This window comes from Mizuhopecten yessoensis, unplaced genomic scaffold (assembly GCF_002113885.1).
Source record: "Mizuhopecten yessoensis strain PY_sf001 unplaced genomic scaffold, ASM211388v2 scaffold5467, whole genome shotgun sequence".
Classification (NCBI taxonomy): domain Eukaryota; kingdom Metazoa; phylum Mollusca; class Bivalvia; order Pectinida; family Pectinidae; genus Mizuhopecten; species Mizuhopecten yessoensis.
This window is the reverse complement of record NW_018406064.1, coordinates 29,571-50,703: the sequence shown is the minus strand read 5'-3', so window position 1 is coordinate 50,703 and position 21,133 is coordinate 29,571. Positions and strand designations below refer to the sequence as shown.

The window sequence follows — 21,133 nt, the reverse complement described above, 5'->3', positions numbered from 1 at the left end:
CACATGAAAAATTAAGTTGTTTTTTTAAGTTCACGACGGTTCCTGAAACTTGGATCAGAAAACTTTGGCTTTTTTGTGACATTTTAACAATTTGCCCTTTGGACAACCTTTTGAATTAAGGGCTAGTCTTCTAAATTTTGAGGCAAATGAAGGTCAACCTTTCATATTTAGGGCGTATTTCTGACAACACTTTAAACCAAGGATCTTAGCTAGACAAACCAGTAAAATAAGGACCTTTTTATGACAATACTTATAATTGGAGACATTAAATCATGTCCTTACGATTCTCGATATATGCTGTTGAAACTGATCTTGTGATTTAAAGTGATAACAGACTCAAACAAAACAATACAAAAAAAATGCTTTTTCATTGTCAAGTTTTATTTAATTTTATTCAAACTAAAGAACAGAGGCATCTATCAGCATGTTTGTCTTATTTTTAAGTGTCACTCTCATACAATTGTTCAAACCTTATAATGGACCATTGAAAGGGCAACTGAAACTTATCCATTAATATACTGGTAGCTTATTCCTATAAGTTCTATTTAAAGTGACCTGAAATCATAAGGACCTACAGTTGCATTGGTATTTTCATATTTTGCGATTACATTTAATTTGCCCGATTTGAATATTGACTCTCGATCCTGTTATAAATATTAACACCACAGGTCAATGTGCTCTGCTTATTCAAAGAAAAATTGCCTAATGAATATTCAACTTATAATTACTTGATGAATATTCAACAAATAACTACTTGACGAATATTCAACTAATAATTACTATTTAATGGATATTCAACAAAATTTCACCTGCATTACCTCACTTTACACTTGTGTTTAATAGGAGCCTGATAAACACTCTGCCAGAGTGATAAAGTTATGCATGACCAGAGAAATTCTGAATATTCATGGCATATTGACCCTTTGGCATCCATGAGACAAGAAGATGGCAATTTGATAAGATGAAAGTTTCCTTAATATAAACCTTATCTCTTGTATTGCTCGTATTAATGAATCTTCCTACCCCCAATACATTTAAAATAGAAGTCCCCCGCCCATGTCTCTTGTCTGTTTCTGCTCCTGTAATCATTGGAGATTATTCCTCTGTAGTACCTCTTCACCACATTTACATATTATCACAGTGGTATCTAGCACATGTCTCTACAACCCTCACTCCCCTTTCAAATAGTGGAGGGTTCCAGGGTCCTTTGATGTGAACCTGTCCACTGTGGATCACAGGGTAGAGAGATTAATATCAGAACAAGCAACAGTTAACACACACCTCCATACACACTGGTCAGTATCAGACTTGGTCAGTCTCCGACCCAGTCAGTCGCTCCTCATCTGTCCACCTCACCAAACACTATGTCCATGGTACCTGGTGGTCAAACAAAATTAATTTCATTCAATAATTTTCACAATAAACAACCAGCAGAACTGGTTTTTACCTTTAAATCATAATAACCTATGTTGAAATCTTATCCAAGTAACCTTTCCAAGTTGATAGAAAATTACTTGCGCCTAATCGGATGCCTAATCGGATCTCACCCGTTGACCCTCCCCTTTCATAGTCGTTTTGTTGTTCCACATAGAAGTTGGGTATTATGTTGAAAGAAAAATTACGAAACAGATTTTATCAGCTTATAGTAATCACTCTTGTTGGTCTGAATGGAAATACACAAGGGGTCTTAATTTGGGAGGAATCCAAAAATCTTATCCAGGTAACCTCTCTAAGTTACTAGAAAATTACTTTAACACAGAGGAATTGAACATTTGTAAAGGCTTTTCACCCATTATGGTCCATGTGTATGTTAACCTTTGATTTAAACACAACATATATATAGGATCTTACATGAGTTTCCATTTCATATGAGATTTATGAAACGATTCTAATACTTTTTCAATTTGACCTAAGAAAATACTACCACTGCCAGTACCCACAGTAAACTAAAGTGCCATGACTCTAGATATCATTGGTCTGTAGGTGATATTGTTTGAAGATTTTAACATTTTTGACTCAAGTAGTTCGACAGTATGTCAAGGTGACAAACACTATAGCACTTCCCCCTGGCCTAAAATCATGGCTCTTGAAGATTCAGTTCTAAAGAATATGCTAAATGAAAAAATTCACAGGATTACAGAAACCACACTAAAGTTTGACTTTCAATTCTAAAGAAGATGCTGTTCAATGAAAATATTCACAGGATTACAAATGCAACACTAAGGTCGGGTCCAAATGTTCTGGGTTTTTTTATAACAATGAGATACTGTATACCAGGAAATGCCTGCTGCAGTTTAACTTTCACCACTGTAGACCATAATGGACTCATCCAGATCTATGCATGGTAGAGTCTACTTAAGTTACATAGGGGCGAAAAGGTTAACTTTCGCCTTTCTTGCCCTCCTCAATGAGGGTGAATTTATCATGACAGTATACAATTGTTTGTAGCGGCCTCGGGCAAACAGTTCCCCAGGGCTTCCCCCTACCTCGGGATGATAGTTTTGACTGTTCCCCAAATAACCATGAAACAATTGTTTTATTACCAAATGAATATTAGTATCAATGTTGCATGCAATGTTGCCATTGCTTCCACACTGAGTCGCGGTCACCAAAACGCTTGAACGGGGCTCTTGAGGGGGGATTTCTGCGCATCAATTCAAGCCGGGAAACAGTTCGCTCTGACTGGGAAAACAGTTTTGACTGTTTTACCCCTACAGCCGAAATTGGACAAAAGGCCAGAAACAGTCAAAAATGACTAATTATAATTTATATAGACTATTGGGTAATAATGAATATTACTCAACAACATAATATGCATAGTAATTAAATGTGAAGGGGGAAATCAACACTGGGAGAACATGGATTATTCTGGTGAAGGGCGAAAGATTGACTGGGCGAGAATTTTTAAGTATACAGTAAATGTAACGTACCAATAATGGCGACGACATCGGCCAACATATGTCTCTTACTGACTGCATCCAACGCCGCCTACAAATCAACCAACAGATTAGCACAACTTTAAGACTCTGGAAACACAAAATGTTCCGGGGGAGGGGGGTGGGGGTTGGACGTGAACATTTTGATTTTGCATAATGCTATATAGTTAATAGTCCTTACAAACTCTGTGAACAGGAAGGCGTTGATTTTTTTCTGCAAGGGCCAGGGTAATGGTACAGTATCCAATTTGTTTAGTGCCCAGAGTTAGATTTACAGAGGAGCATTAACATTCAAGTTGTCTTGATCGTCTTCGTTCCCAGCAAATGAGGCTGGATCAGGATAATGTATAACATGAAATGTTCGTTTGACATAAACATTCATAGTTTTTGTGGTCTATTGAACCACGAAAATAAATACAACAAATTTGAATGATATACATGTCTACTGTTTGTTAATATAGGATATCCACGAAAGTTTGAACCACCAAACGATCTAAATAGCTTCCAACCACAAAGGAAAGTACCCACGAACATTTCATGTTATACAGTATAGCTACCAGTTAATTCTGACACTTTTTAAAAGAATTCCACGGGAGTGGATGTGTCGCCTGTTCAGTGCTTTTAGTAAGAAAAGTATTTTGGCTTGAGTTATCACGTAAACAGATGTGCCAAAATGCAGAAAGTTAAAACTTGACAGAAAATAAAGTAATATATGTTGAACATTATTGCTTCTAGCATTACCATACAAAGTTTGAAAGGAATTAATTAAAAAATTAAAAAAGTTTTTGCGTTTGCTACACAATGCCCTTATTTGGCAATAAAAAAAGGGCATAACTCCACCAAAACTGCACGTAAACTTCTGAAATGCGTTCTTGTCTGAGCTATATTGGTATGCAATATGTGTACTAAGTTTGAGATCAATCAACCCAAGGGAACTCAAGTTAACGAACGGAAACCTTGTTTCAGAAGACGACGCAACCATCGACACCGACAAAGTAATACCTATATGTAACCTGGCTTTGCAGACGACACAAAAAGGCCAATCTGTCCCTGAAAACTTGGGCTTGAAGGTGACTGGACAAACGAAGCCGGATCAATCTTTTGACTGGTACATGATGTAGAGGTTAGTATAATTATATCATGAATGTTTACAGACTTACCAGATGTGCGAATCCAGGGGCCCTGATTTTACATCTGTAAGGCTTGTTTGTACCGTCCGATACCAAATACACTCCAAACTCGCCCTAGTGAAGGAAATAACACCGATTACACAATTATCAGTTAAATATAGTCCATCAATTATAAACAACTTTATAGACTAATATATATCTTGTATGATTATCTGTTTGATAATAACAGTAAATTTTGAAATAAATTTATCAAATATAACTATTTGGAAGCTTTGAATCTGTATATTTGTATTTTCCATTAATTAAATACTGAACACAAACAGTCCTTAAAAAGACGCAATGGAAGGGTTTCAAGGCAACGAGGTTGAAATTTTCTCCATATAAATATTGTAAAGGCAGAATGATACCAGTTCCAAGTATTTTGTGATAAGGAACGGCAGACTTTGTCATTTTTGAGGTTTCCTCAACATTGAATCTATCATTCAATCAGCTTTTTAAGTTTTGTATCAATATTTTATTTTTTATTTTTTGAAAGAATTATTGATTATTTTCCATCGACAAACAAACACTACTTGCGTAGGTTAAAAAGCACTGCTAGCATTGGCAAGGTGACAGCTAGAATTCTTAGATAAGCACAGAAACAAAAAGGAAATAATTATAATGTAATTTCTTGAACTAGAGTTTGTGCTTCAGCATATTAATAGATTTTGAACAGAAGAATAGTTTTATGAATACAGGGTCCGTTGTCGGAATAATATTGCATTAATTTTTTATTGTTTTAAACTACTGGTTAGTGGTTTCTTTTCGAAAAAATATTTTACTATTTTGGAACCCTCAGGGTACACATGGAATATGTCTTATTTTGGGTGGTCTTTGTATAATTTTCAATTCGCTGTTGTCAGGTTGTAAAAATCTAAACAAATAAAACCACAAATCTGACCTTGGGGGCCTCTATAGCCGTGTAAGTGGAACCGGGTGGTACACGCATACCCTCAGAGTATAGCTTGAAATGGTGTATAAGGGCCTCCATAGACGACTGAAAATAAAGTAGAAGATACTTTAATAAAAAGGGATATCAAATGTACTTATTCATCCGAAGTGTTAAATCTGAATCGAGTCATTTCGGTACATATATAACAACTATTTGTACATACGCTTACATTGCAGCCGAATCGACAGTGCTTTGTGGCCAACTCGAACATATTTTACACCTTTGTGTACATATGCTTCACTGGTCATTTGTCTGATGAAGGTGACAGAGTACATACCATACTAGTCAATAAAACGTCACATATAAACACTTCTTGGTTGTGCTACATGAATCTTTTCACAATCAACTGTACATAATTTTATGTATATCCTCTCATGAAATAGCAGAACATAACATTTACATGTAGTTTTAAATTAGTATATTAACATAACACAGTCACATATTTCAAACACAATAATGATAAACAAAAAACAAGTTTAAATTACAATGCTTGTAACCCAGCCAAGTTGACTGATATACATCAAAGAGCTTTTGCAAGGGAGATAACTGCTTAACAAAAAATCATGAAATGTCCTTAACAAGACAAGGATGAGAAGTACCTTCATCTCAGCTCGACTTGGGGGTACAATCTTGTTGTCATCCACCTTGATCTCGCCTTCAGGCATCTGGTTCATACACTGATGGATAATTCTCAAGCTCTGTCTCATTTCCTCCAGTCGAATTAAATATCTACAGGAGACAAATAAACCTGTATTCATAGGACAAAAAGGACACAGGAAAGAAACACAGGAATTACTTTGTTTACCTACAGGCAATAAAACTGTTTTATATAGGACACAGGCAATAAAACTGTTTTATATAGGACACAGGCAATAAAACTGTTTTATATAGGACACAGGCAATAAAACTCTTTTATATAGGACACAGGCAATAAAACTCTGTTGTATATAGGACACAGGCAATAAAACTGTTTTATATAGGACACAGGCAATAAAACTGTTTTATATAGGACACAGGCAATAAAACTGTTTTATATAGGACACAGGCAATAAAACTCTGTTGTATATAGGACACAGGCAATAAAACTGTTTTATATAGGACACAGGCAATAAAACTGTTTTATATAGGACACAGGCAATAAAACTGTTTTATATAGGACACAGGCAATAAAACTCTGTTGTATATAGGACACAGGCAATAAAACTGTTTTATATAGGACACAGGCAATAAAACTGTTTTATATAGGACACAGGCAATAAAACTCTGTTGTATATAGGACACAGGCAATAAAACTGTTTTATATAGGACACAGGCAATAAAACTGTTTTATATAGGACACAGGCAATAAAACTCTGTTGTATATAGGACACAGGCAATAAAACTGTTTTATATAGGACACAGGCAATAAAACTCTGTTTTATATAGGACACAGGCAATAAAACTGTTTTATATAGGACACAGGCAATAAAACTCTGTTGTATATAGGACACAGGCAATAAAACTGTTTTATATAGGACACAGGCAATAAAACTCTGTTGTATATAGGACATAGGCAATAAAACTGTTTTATATAGGACACAGGCAATAAAACTCTGTTTTATATAGGACACTAAGGGAAAATACAAAAATAAAATGTTTACAAGAGACAATTATTTTTTTCAGGACAAACAGCACATAAATGACAGTACAAGGAGGCACAGTAGTCTACTGGTAGGACACCAGGCTCGTGACTGAAGGGTTGCGGCTTTAAGTCGTGGCACGGCATTGGATTGTATCTTTGAGGAAGATACTTTACTCTGCTTGTTCCAGTCTACGTAGCTGTAAATGAGTACAAGGTTGGGCAGTACTAGAATTGTTGAATGCTAGCTGTGAGCGCCGAAATGGCAGCACTGGCTGTAAGCTCCCTAGGGAGTTGAGAAAGATATTGGCTGGTTGTAAAGGCCATATTTCCACATATAATAATTTGTGAACCGCTTTGAGACCAACTGAGAACTCGGTTGTGATAAAGTGGTATATGAGAACCTCAAACTATTACTATTATTATTACATATGGAAAATACAGAAACGATGTAAATATACTGGTGAAAAAATATACTGTTAGCTAAAGGACAAACAGTACACAGGGAAAATACAGAAAAAGAATGAACGTAATATACTGGTGACAAAAACTATTGTTAACAGTGCAAAACATTTACATTACTTCATAGTAAATATGAGACAATGTATGTAAATGGTTTGCGTTCATACTGGCAAGAACATTAAAAAATACTGTTCAATCTTATTTTATACAGAAATAGTATTTACATCCTAAATTTCTAGCTTTCTTTGACCTAAACAAGAAGATACTGTCATTGATATCCCACACTTGCAGCGCAAAAGTCATTAAAAAACATTAAGCACAAAATATAGGTCAAAATCAGCATCCGCAATATGCATTCAGTAGAGCAACCCTAGATACACAATTGATGTAAGTATAATCAACATAGCACTTGTAGTATGCAAGATATAGATGAGAGCAATTCTTCTTGACCAGGTGCATTGACGGACGAACGTACGCACGGACAGAACCCATTTCTATATCCCCGGCCAACTCGTTTCCTTATATTTTTGATATGGAAGTGTCTCTGTCGTAAGTGCAAACGAGATTCCTGGAGCAGCCTAACATCACCAAAATGTTTGCTTTTAACGATTGTCTTATGTTAATCAAGGATTGAGTAGGAACTTCAAAATGATGCTGATCCAATTGCATTCATATGAATGAAATGTCTTAATGTTATGCTTATGGAAGAACTTGCAGTGGAAACATAAATATATCTAAATGACATGTTTCCCTCGAGACCTACCTGTCATAACAATCACCAGTCGTACCGATGGGAATGTCAAAGTCGACCAGATGATAGGCATCATACGGCTGTGTCTTCCTCAAATCCCACTTGATACCCGAGCCACGCAACATCACACCGCTAGAGGAATTACAAAAGTTGTAGCATTATTTGACAGCGTACCACTGGAAGGATATAAGATTTGTACACTCAACAGACATTTAAAATCACACCAGTGAAGGATACAAGATCTGCACACTCAACAGACATTTAAAACCACACCAGTGAAGGATACAAGATTTGTACACTCAACAGACATTTAAAACCACACCAGTGAAGGATACAAGAATTAAAGAGACATTCATTTGGTTTTCTTTTCTAAAATGATTTATCATAGACATGTGTGAACAAACAGTTTCCAACGCTTAGGTGGTTCTTTTTTGTAGTGTTGGTAATATACACCCCTAGATCAAAAACCCACGATATGGCTTGACAATGAGTATGATTACCACTGACTGACGCATTGTTAAGGTTCCACAACACAAATCGAAAATTCAGTTTAATGTATAAGATGCTTGCCAAGAGTTACAGAGCTCAAACAGGTCATTACATTTATTGAATTGCATTTTATTGGTAATTTACTAAAATATCAGTCATAACTTTAGCTGGACCTCGGTCTACCACACACACTAGATTGAGTAGACCTTCATACTTTTCTGTAGACTAGTCTACAGGTCCATCGTTAGTGACAAACCCTGGGCGCTTACAGGGAGGGGGCGCTACAGTGAATATGGTAGCTTCCGTTCGCATTTCTACAGAACTCCAATAGATACGAGCTGACGTACGTATTACCAGGTATGGGCTGATCACTGCATGATCAGATATATTTCTTCACATCATCAGACTATACCTGAACCCAAAGTTTAGGGCATCCTCAGAAGAAACTATTCCGACATCTACCGTCCTCTGTTTCCAAATTCTGTTTTGTGTGAGGAGTTCCTCCACCTCGTCCAGTCTCTGGTTGAACTTTTCGATAAAGTCGTATATATCGTCCAAAAGTCCAAGGGGTAAATCCTGTTTAAGTTAATATATATCAATGGAACTTTTTATGAAAAACATTTCTTTATATCCAATATTTGGTATGTAATTAATTAATCAAGAAAAAATTAACATTGAGTAGATGGACTTGCCAGCAGGATTGTTCTAATTTCTAAAATGAAATTTTCAACCTTATTTTTTGTTTATAATTAACAATCAAATTTCTAACATACAGTTGTATATGTCAAATCTTTTCCTAAACTATGAAATAGGCAATACTTGTTATTAAAGAGGATATTTAAAGAAATATTTCTTCCTGAACGTAAAACATTGATTTTTTTTCAAATGTAGATATTTCACCTACAGGTATTCATATAGGCCAACTCATTAAATGTGATAAAGACTTCAGTCTCATTGTTGTAAAGTAAACAGTCAGTTCATCAAATTAAAATGCTTAATGATTAATAGGACCTACCTGAGACACGCCTCCTGGTCTGACATAGGCTGCATGCATTCTCGCTCCAGACACTCTCTCGTAGAACTCCATCATCTGTTATACAACAAGAGAATATATAAAACACAAACCTTATTTAATTTACAACGATAATGAAACCAAGTTATTTCAACTAATATTAATCACTCTTGTTGACACTGATGTTAGCTTGGGGGTCTTAGTGTGAGGGGGAAACCGGAGTACCCGGAGAAAACTCACGTGGTCGAGCAGGTGATCACCCCAATCTCACCCCTTTGGATTCTATCGATCTCACACCGGTAAAAGTGTGCATTCACCTGACCAGGGTAAAAGTGGGGATTCACCTGTCCAGGGTAAAAGTGTTGATACACCTGTCCAGGGTAAAAGTGTAGTTCACCTGTCCAGGGTAAAAGTGTGGATACACCTGTCCAGGGTAAAAGTGTTGATACACCTGTCCAGGGTAAAAGTGCAGTTCACCTGTCCAGGGTAAAAGTGTGCATACACCTGTCCAGGGTAAAAGTGTAGTTCACCTGTCAAGGGTAAAAATATTGATACACCTGTCCAGGGTAAAAGTGTAGTTCACCTGTCCAGGGTAAAAATGTTGATACACCTGTCCAGGGTAAAAGTGTAGTTCACCTGTCCAGGGTAAAAATATTGATACACCTGTCCAGGGTAAAAATATTGATACACCTGTCCAGGGTAAAAGTGTAGTTCACCTGTCCAGGGTAAAAATATTGATACACCTGTCCAGGGTAAAAGAATTGTGTAATCTCCAGCTGGACTAGTGATACTTAAATCACTAGTCAGACTGACTAGTCAAAATTTGATATCAATTATCATATTCAATAATATTGGGTTGGTGAAATTTGCACATGGACTAGTTATAATTGGAAACTCCTACCCCGATTGACTAGTGATATTTAAAATCAATTTCTTGCCCTGCATTTATTTTAGGACTTGGTTGAAAACTATTCTGATATTTATGCTGCAAGATTTTCATACCTTTCAACTGATTATCCCCACTTGCATATGTATTTCAAATCTTTTTATAGGAATGAAATGTGCTGGAGACAAAAGATAGGGCTATAGCTATTAGCTAAATTATCTCTTTTAACACATCCCTATTATGAGATGCCAATATTCGTAATATTCTCCTCTCAAATAGCAAATGTCAGTAGATTCGATAATTTTTTTATTGAACTTGGTGCAGTCACAAGGTTTAAATATATTGGTGGATGATAACTGATGTAAGATTTAAAACACCCCCAATTCAAAGATAATGTAAGAGTACTTAATATCTTAGCGCATGCAAGTTTTAGCATAATATTGAATATTAACAGATAAGTGCGTTGATGAATTAGCGCACTCACAACATCTGCAACAGAAATCTATACAGAAACTATAATGAGTAGAAAGTTTAAAGTGTGAAAAGTGAAAAAATAAAATAGCGCTAAATTATCTACGTTACTGCACAGAATGTGCAATGATTGTCATGACCACAATTCAGTTCACAGAAGGCTGCGACGTACACACTTCAGTTCACAGAAGGCTGCGACGTACACATTTCAGTTCACAGAAGGCTGCGACGTACATACTTAAGTTCACAGAGGGCTGCGACGTAAACTGTAGGACAAGTGGCAGCCAAAAAGTAATGCTTTGGACAGACTTACGGGCAGACAACATGGTAACATTATTAGTTATACAGGTCTTTGGCAGGGTACATGGTCTCATGTTCGCTGTCAGGACCTTATGTACCCTGAACCGAAGNCGACGTACACATTTCAGTTCACAGAAGGCTGCGATGTACATACTTAAGTTCACAGAGGGCTGCGACGTAAACTGTAGGACAAGTGGCAGCCAAAAAGTAATGCTTTGGACAGACTTACGGGCAGACAACATGGTAACATTATTAGTTATACAGGTCTTTGGCAGGGTACATGGTCTCATGTTCGCTGTCAGGACCTTATGTACCCTGAGCCGAAGGGTACCTTGGCAATTCGACCAATCACCGTGCGACATTTTTCTTTGCAGTATGACAAAATAAACTGTCCTTTTTGCGGACTTTATCGCTGATCATTAACAAACCTTTTCTCTCTCCTCGAAAAGCCAGAAGAATGGTGTCATGGCGCCCACATCAAGTGCATGCGTACCCACACCCATGATGTGGTTTAGGATACGTGTAATCTCCCCAAACATCGCTGCAACGACAATTTGATCAATCAACATCTAACACATCTTTGATATCTTAAACATGCTTGTGAACTTTCTATCTTATATTGGCAGCAGATCATGAATTTGTTTCCATTTTAATCGAGCTATAAAGAAATGTTCAGGTTAGGTTTCAGTGGTGTACAATTCCACGGATCTGATGCCAGGGAAAATGATTGTGTCAGGGCTACACTTATAGTTAAAATGTTCAATGATTATAATGTAATATCAAAATCTGTCCGTTAGTAATCTAAACATGAAAATGTACATCCCCGAGGTTTGTACGGTTCATTATTATAGGATACAGAAACAGGAGGCCCAGTTGCCTAAATATTTCACCTGTACTTTAATTTACAGTTTGAAACCTGCTGAGTACCATACATCCACGTTTATCAAAACAATACAAGAAATATAAGCTGTAACAACCACTAAATCTCCAGAGGCTGAGAAGACACCAAAGCCATGAGTGTGTTGATTCCTTCATGACCAGTAGTTTTATTTTATATATTGCTATATGTGATGGGGATCTCAACAGTTTTCATGGTATATGACCCAAGAGGAGGTCCAGAGGGACCAAGCTAAATGATGGAGCCAAGCAGAAGTGTATTCATCCCTAGCGATTATATTCATAGCTATAATCATAATATGGGGGGGTTTAAACAGCTTCAATGTTATGACAAAGGGAAAAACACCCAGGGGTGGGGCTGGGCCCCTGATCCATTACTGGTAGCTTAAGTGCATTCTTCTGTTCATGTATAGCAATTACTTTAATGATAATAGGGTGGGAATCTCAACTGTTGATGAGCCAGGGAGCAAGTCCCAAGGGTTAGGGTTGGACCCCCTGGCCAATCCTGTTAGCATGATTTTCAATTCCTTTTCTTCATGCCTCGCAATTGTACATTCATGTATATATAGTTATTGGGCCAGGTAGGTTAACAAAATTACCCTTTTTATATATTTTTGAAAAAGAAGTGTTTTCCCAGATCATCACCAAGTTTAGTTTTCAAAGATGCTATCTAGATTTTGATGTCTGTGATGCCTGTCTACTGTCCTAATTCAGCATGATCCCACAAATGAATGGTTAGTTATAACAAAATAGAAATATGCCCACCCCCTACAGCTGTACCTTACATTATCCTGACAATACTCCAAGGGTTATGCTCACTTTTTTGCTCTCTGCATCCATAGCAAACTTGAAGGCACACAGCTAGCTATTTGATTGATCTCAGGTAAAAAAATCCTGACCAATCACTGGGCTGATATCGGTCCTTTGAAGATTACAGAAGAGCAACACCTGACTTCAAAGCCAGCCAATTTTACTGTTATGCAACCATCAGATTATTTTGATGTACATCAAAGGATCAAACTAGTCTTCTTGTCTCATTCAAAAGGTGGCACACACTCATCCTTCAATATTGCTATGACATATTCCAGGGTCCTGTAGAGGGCGAGAGTGAGCGTGACCCTTGGATATCGAGGATGTATATGCCATATTTTCCTGTGGTGCGGAGAGCTAGACATAACCCCTGGAGTATCGAGGATGACCTTGCATCAGAGTTCATGCCTTTAATCCCCAGTCTGACAGGTAAATACACAATCTGTGAGAACTATGTTGGTCGGTACTTACTACGTATATACTTGGCTCGTAAAGGTATCTCAATGTTGAGGAGTTTCTCTACAGCCAGCGAGAAACACTGTTCGTTACACATCATGGACACGTAGTCAAGACGATCAAAGTAAGGGAGTGCCTGGAGGTAGGTCTTGTATTCTATCAGCTTCTCTGTGCCTCGGTGCAGCAGGCCAATGTGGGGATCAGCTCTACCGACAGTCTACAATATAATGATACAACAATTTATCACGGTATTAGTGGAAACAGACCCCGAGTCTGATTTGAGATAGAACAGGAGATAATAAACAATTTTTAAATCTAAATGCTGATTAATTGTTAATACAGTAAAATGCACTGAATAATTATCTTAATATCCATATTTCTGAAGAGGTAGTTTTTATCTTATGTCCTATCAGTTAGTCAAAGACACCCAATTTGACCCCACACTAGGTGAAGCTGGAAACTGAACAATCAAAAAAAATATTTAATATGAATATAAATACAAATTTCACTCTTGTTTTTAATTAACTTGTGAGTTTTTTTAATGATAACAATGAAATGCAGTCTTACTTCTCCATCCATACTAAGCAGAAGTCGTAGCACGCCGTGGGCGGCCGGGTGTTGAGGTCCAAAGTTTACCTCCATACCTTTAATGCCCTTCTCTGTATAAACTGTGGTAGCTGTGGAAATATAGAATAATAAATAAGGTATCATCATATATACAATGTACATCTGAAAGGTATATTTCTCCCCAACAGTTTACAAGACTAAAACATTTCTATTTTTGCTACGGAAGAAAAGAAAAGTTTTGTCGGGAGACTGTAACATGTTATGACAATATAATACTTCAACTTATTTTTTTCAAAACATTTTCGTGACTTTGTATGACATCTATTTTTGATAGAGCTTAATATTCTGTTAGAGAATTATCAAGTGTGTCCTTTGGTAAAATTTAGATCTGTGGCTCTGTTATTGAGATATCACTTTTCATCCCAGCATAAAAGTTATACTTCAACGTCATTCCAATAGAAACGATGTTAATATTTTTCGTAAAAATAATTTAGGCCAATTAATATAATTCATCATGGTTAGAATTTTATGAAACAGATAATTATATCAATACTAGTATATCACCAACAGAAGCACTTGATTATTCTTTAACTGTATGCCACATTTCATCAATATTTGACTAAACAAAAAGTCAGGAAAATCAATTTTCTAAAATCACATTAACACATAATCCAAAGTGAGGAAATGTGAGACTTATGGCACGTCCTCGTACAATGTACAACCAGCTTGTACAGCATAGCCATCTCTCCTCTCCACAGAGACAGTCCGAACATTGTCTACTTGTGTGTTTACCAGTGTTTTCTCCAGGATGGGGGGGATTGTGTACACACACCCTCCCCATAAATTTCTATATTCTGCCTATATAACACTACCAATCCCCCCCCCCTCATTTCAAATCTGGATGTATATCATCAATTTTTTCAACATCATACTTTGCCTTTGTCTTGCTATTGTATTACAATGACCAAGTTTCATAAAAACAAATTCAATCATATTTGATTTACCTTTAAGGAAGTTTTCAAGCAGCAACCAATCAGAGCACAGTATAACATACAGATATCATTTCAGGATCCCTATCCCACTGCACTGTGGTTTTTGATATACACAGTAATAAGCTCCCTTTAACTCGTTTTCCCCTGAAGACGCATTTGGAATCCTCAAATTCAAAGGTTGGAATGGTCTATTAGGAAATTTCAGGGAGTTAACTTCTGTTTGGATATATAGGACTGTAGGACAGTTCAGCCAGCACACTTCCATTGACGGGGTAGCTCATAGATCAGTCAGTTAAAACTATATTACAACAATCTGAAGTCCAATGTTTGATCCTTGTCTAGCCCCATGAACTTCAAATTTCATTAATCCTTTAACACAGCCTTTGTATATATTACTCAATCGGTACTTCAAAAAGATCAAAATGATGTTCAAGCAAATCAAACAGCAGAAATCGAACAGTGTAAGAATGGGCACTTTGTCCGATACCATTATATGTGTGTCCCCTAAAATCAGTGACAGGTGTACATGAATAACAAAAAAAGGATTACTCACAGAAGTCTGGGGCAACCCAATTTTGGTCAGCCCCTTTATAGAAACCAATGGGTGACTTGAAATCTTTGATGACATCTTTATCAGGCACCCATTGGGCATTCCTGTCAACAAAATGGTAATATAAAACAATACATCAATGAAATATTTTATCTCACACAGATTCATTGTACCGGTACATATATTTAACTTATTCACCCCTACATATTTAAACTGGACATGTCCAGTCTTTGATTTGGTAAGGCTCAAATGTGACATTAGGGGTGAATGGGTTAATTTACTACATTTTGTACTTTAATTATGTATTTAATTATAATATAATATAGTCCTGTCCCTGTGTCAGTACTTTGATATTGGTAGCAAAAGCACTGTCACATGGCTCTACAATTTCTTATTTAAGTCATTCACCCCTGAACATTCATAATGAACTATTCCAATGTTTGAATTGGAGGTGTTCAAATATGTTTTCAGGGATGAATGAGTTAACTCATTGACCCTGAAATTTCACAATGAACTATTCCAACCTTTGCATTGGAAGGGTTCAAATGTGTCTTCAGGGGTCAATGAGTTAAAGCACTATTATTCAAACAGATTTTTAAAAAATCTACTTGCATTGCCTGAATATTGAAGTTGATGTATATTGACAGCGACCCATGTATGGGACAAAAGTTCTTTCAGATTAAAATGATGTACATGATGTATACATCCCCAACTGAAACATAGTTGATAAAAGTAAAAATGGAAATTGAGGTTTCTCAAATGCAACATCTTACCCTCCTCCTTTGTTACTGATGAGGATGCTCATTCTCAATGTATTTCATAGGGATTTACAGTCAAAGCTGAATAAGATTTTCATATCGCATATTGGTTGAGAATGAATGACACAAATTGTTAAATTTTCAAACAAGAAAAGCAGATGATCTACTTTTGAGTTTCTTGGTTTTAATGATAACCTATACGGGGGGGGGGCATCGTCACATCAACGGTAGTTTTCATAGAAGTTCAGCATCTTCCAGTTGATGGATTCTTTAAATATAATTCACTAGTCTGGCCATAGAAGTATAGAATCATGGATGAGAAGAGTTGACCATGAGAACATCAACTGGGATATCAGCAAGTTTAATCCAGTGTTTACATGTTTCGGCCCACTATGGTGGGCTGTCATCAGAATAAATGATAACCTACATGTATGTTTATAAGACCAGTCTGTAATCTTCTTGGACGAAAGATGAATGAGAAAATAAATAACATTGGCATGTACTTGTTAAATTTCTCCGTTTTATTACAAGACTGAAATATCTAATTCTTGTTTTAATTTGCTTACACTTGACGCAGGGCTAGTGCGATAGTCCGAGACTAGTGAAGTGACAAGTTGGACGAGTGGTTCTAAAAATCTAGTCCAAATTTAACATTGCTTATCTTGTTTACTTTTATCATTGGGTTTTAATAGTGGAATTTGCATATGGACCAGCTACTACTTAAACTGACTAATGGTGCTCAAAATTAATTTATCACACTGTTGACGACGGCACTCCATTCATTCACATCTAGGTATTAATTACCTAATTTCTATTATCAAAATTGTTGTAAGACTGAAGAGTCCAGTGTCAAATACACTGGTTTCAAGAGAGCATTTCTCTATGTTTTACCTTATTTTTATTTAGTATTTTACAAAGGTAGCAGAGTACAGTAGAAATGGCCTGATCCTTAAAATAAAGGGCATGTCTCAGATAAACATGGATAGTGGATTCCTCCTGCACAACACACCTACATATATATATATTTATAAACTAAATTTTGAATACATCTTTTTAGAAGAATGTTTTTTTTTCAAAAAGTGTTTTCCCCAGACTTGGGACTTGTGAAAACCATGGTTACCACATCAAAAAACACCAAAAAATGCAAAAAACATGATTTTTAACCAAAAATTTGACCCACACAAGCATTATTTTTTTTCTTAAAACCTGTCTTGAATTAAATATCACCTACTCGGTAACAGAAATACTCACGTTTAAGCATAGGTCGTTCAACTGGATTTTTCACAATATTTACACATGTGCTGAGTACAAAAATAGACTACATGAAAAGCTAGCTTTTGTTGTGTAGACAGAGTTTTGTAAATGGCCAAAAATGTAGTCTCAAACCAAATTTGATTTTTTTTTTTTTTAATATGAAGCCCACATAGTCCACTTCATCATGTATATGCCTAATTCCTGTAGGAACTCTATCTAAATCAGAGATTTATAATGTTATAAATCTCTGATTTAGATAGAGTTCCTACAGGAATTAGTATATGCCAATCTTAGTGCTTATTTTTTTTTAAATTTTGATATATGTAATATTACAGGGGTTATTCATTGTACAAAAATATCACCCATGGCCACCGTGCACTACTGTACACTGCTACCAAAATACAGCATATTTCCAGATCTGGTACGTTGTTGAGCTTGTTACAAGAAGAAAGTAGTGTGAAATACTAATTCATCCGTGGATCAAACCAGAGACCCAAGCCTGACACACCACTTGTTAACAGGGTTAGACACTGTCATTTTTTTCTTGAGTTCAAAGGACTAGTTTAATGTTTAATACATCTGTGGCAGATTTTAATGGTACATAGGAATAAGGTCACCTAGCTTCGGGCTAGAGGGAATTTCCTTTTAGCTCAGTGGTATAGCGTCGGACTAGGAACCTAGCGTTCACGGGTTGGATCCCCAGTGGAAGCACACTGTATATTCTCTTTCCTGTTACACATTATTTGCTTTTAAAAGCATTTAAAACTCTCACAATTGCGGTGGCCGGATTTCAGCAACAACAAATCCCTGTATTGTACAGTATAAGAGTAATAGTTGATAGCTGACAATACATGCAACTAGTCAGAATTATTGAGTCGACGAGATTTATCGGAAGGGGAAGCATCAGTCTGTAGGAATAAAAGGAGGTAATGACATGCTCGCGTTTCCAGCAGTTTACTAATTAGAGGCGCTCCGAAAGTAGTTCAGCATCTGTGTCCTACATAAACAAACGTCAAGCATCTCACCATTTGTACCGTGCTTCGACCAATATCAACATAAATTTATGCGGACAGACACTTCAATTTCGCAACATTTGTAACAGTTAAGAAGGGGTTTGACGTTTTACTCAAACATACTGTGTGTACTTGAGTATATTTGAGGAAAAATCCAAGCCGATACAGGGGGTAGTGGTTGATTTGCGGTGTTGGGTGTTCAAGGGCAAAGTTATACGGGGCAAAACAACGCTATACGCACTACAATTTGAAGTACCGGCAAATAATTGCAATATCAACTAATCGTCTTGTAATTTTCACCTGACAGAAACAGTAGCTGGTGTTGTTTTAAGTAAGGACCGACGAAAAGTCGACGCTGTCGTCTTTCGTAACAAACCCAACGCAGCCATTTTGACCGCCGGAAGTGGATTGTGAGAAACGGTGCATTCGCTTCGAGCACTGCTATTTAAAGGGAGGTAAACCATTTTGTAGCGCTACAACGAGTATTATTATATTACTGAATAGTTTGTTTTTTTCGAAATCTGATTTACAGTGTTGCTGTCTGGTGAGTTTCCGAAGACTTATCTTCATGTAACTTGAACTATTACCCGTTCTGGCAACATATATAGCTAATATAGATTTTATTCTGACAAATTAGGATTTTACGAAGCAGAGACGTATATAACGTACAATGGCTTTATACGTCTCTGTTGACAGTGAGTCCTGAATAACACAAATGATATCTCTGAAAGGAAAACATGCAAGTGAGACTAAAAAAAAAATATCATTAATTTTTTCTTACTATAGTTATAGTCGTTTTCCGGTACACGAACTACTGTAGTTCCTCTACACTGGACTTTATTATCCATACTAAAGTNTAGGACTTCCAGCCTGGCGGACCTCACCTGGACGTTCGACAACTATCCTGGTGAGTTGCCCTTTAGCTTGTAGAAATACAATAAGATATATTGTTCTAAGTGAATACAACTTGGATGGTTACAAAACTATACCTTTAAACATGTGTAAAGACTCGCCAGGTAGAGGCATGCCTATGTANGCCGAACCTGACAGACGTGTGCTGATAAGCCCGTACAGAACTTGACCGAACAACTCTTTCGTTTCCGCTAGGACTTCCAGCCTGGCGGACCTCACCTGGACGTTCGACAACTATCCTGGTGAGTTGCCCTTTAGCTTGTAGAAATACAATATTTCCNAACCAAACGTACTAGATCTGGTGTTCTTCAACGAGGAAGGGATGGTCAGTGATTTAGAAATTCAAGCTCCTATTGGCAAAAGTGACCACTCTGTCATACAATTTAAGATGAACGTCTATACAACAACAGAAAAGAAAGAAAAGAACAGATATATGTACGAGAAAGGAAACTACGAACGTATGAAAGAGGAAATTATGGCTATCAACTGAGAAGAAGAACTACAACCACTAGCAGGAGACGTGGACCTGCAGTGGACACTTTTTCGAGATAAACTAAAAGCATCCATTGATGTCTGTATCCCAATTCGAAGATCGACCAACGCCCAGCAGAAAAAACGTCAGGTGATCCCACTAGACAGAAAAACACCTACAAAAATAAAGCGTAAACAACGGCTATGAACTAAATACTTAAACACAAGAAGTGCAGAAACATACAATGAATAACACGAACCAAAGTATCAGATTTATATACCGGACAAGATCAGCAAGTCACAACAACCGGCAAAGAAAAAGCTGAGGTGTTGGGCAATTTCTTCACATCAGTATTTACGAAGGAAACAGAGGAGAACATGCCCCAGATTGACCGTATAACAGATGAAACAATAGATAATATAATGACAAACCCCAATATTGTATTCAAAACATTGGAAAAGCTCAAAACATCAAAGTTCCCAGGCCCAGACAACCTTCACCCGCGAGTGCTAAAGGAACTGAGCTCTGCTATTTGTCTGCCATTGTCAATTATCTTTGACACATCAATACACAACGGAACCGTTCCCGAAGATTGGAGACAATCAAGTCCCACCGCCATTTTCAAGAAGGGAGATCGTAAATCGGCCAGTAACTACAGACCCATCAGTTTAACGTGTATATGTTGCAAAGTATTAGAAACGATTGTAAGAGAAACAATAATCAAATACATGCATACCAATAAATTATTCAGCAAGAAACAACTTGGGTTTATCCAAGGAAGATCCACCGTATTATAATTAATTCAAATAATTGACCACTGGATGAAAATTCTTGATGCAGGAGGATGCATTGATGTGCTGTACTGTGACTTGATGAAAGCATTTGACAAGGTCCCTCACCACCGACTCGTCCATAAAATGAGCATGTACGGATTTACGGGTAAAATCACGAGCTGGATTAAGGCCTTTCTTCTAAATTGCAATCAACGCGTAACAATAAATGGAGACACGTCATGTTGGAAGGAGGTGAGCAGTGGTATTCCACAACGATCCGTCCTAGGACCAGTCCTGTTTGTTCTGTACATACATAAATGACCTCCCGAATATAACAAGTACGGAAACCAACACATACCTTTTCGCAGATGACATAAAATTCTACCGTGCTATATTTAACACCCAAGATTGCGAGGGCCTACAGGAAGACCTGCTGAAATCTCAATCATGGAACAAAAAGTGGCTTCTATTTTTCCACCCAGACAAATGCAAAACAATGCGAATTGGCAACAGTGATATTGACAACTTGACCTACAACCTAGATAATGGAAAGGAACTTCCCTATACAGAACATGATAAAGATATTGGAGTCACCATTGACAATAAATAAGCATTTAATGTACATATATCTGA

The 21,133-nt window shown here is 36.9% G+C and overlaps 1 protein-coding gene across 1 annotated transcript; it reads right to left on the bottom strand.

Moving 5' to 3' along the window:
• Positions 1-360: 360 nt before the first annotated feature.
• On the bottom strand, positions 361-18,762 carry LOC110450749 (NADH-ubiquinone oxidoreductase 49 kDa subunit-like). The gene is made up of 13 exons (XM_021498430.1): positions 18,644-18,762; positions 15,322-15,422; positions 13,777-13,886; positions 13,225-13,426; positions 11,475-11,587; positions 9,393-9,467; positions 8,790-8,953; positions 7,901-8,020; positions 5,657-5,786; positions 5,007-5,102; positions 4,097-4,180; positions 2,931-2,988; positions 361-1,377 (listed from the first exon to the last, which is right to left on the bottom strand). The coding sequence occupies exons 1-13, from the start codon at positions 18,730-18,732 to the stop codon at positions 1,340-1,342; spliced, it is 1,380 nt and encodes a 459-aa protein (XP_021354105.1). The 5' UTR covers positions 18,733-18,762; the 3' UTR covers positions 361-1,339.
• Positions 18,763-21,133: the final 2,371 nt, after the last annotated feature.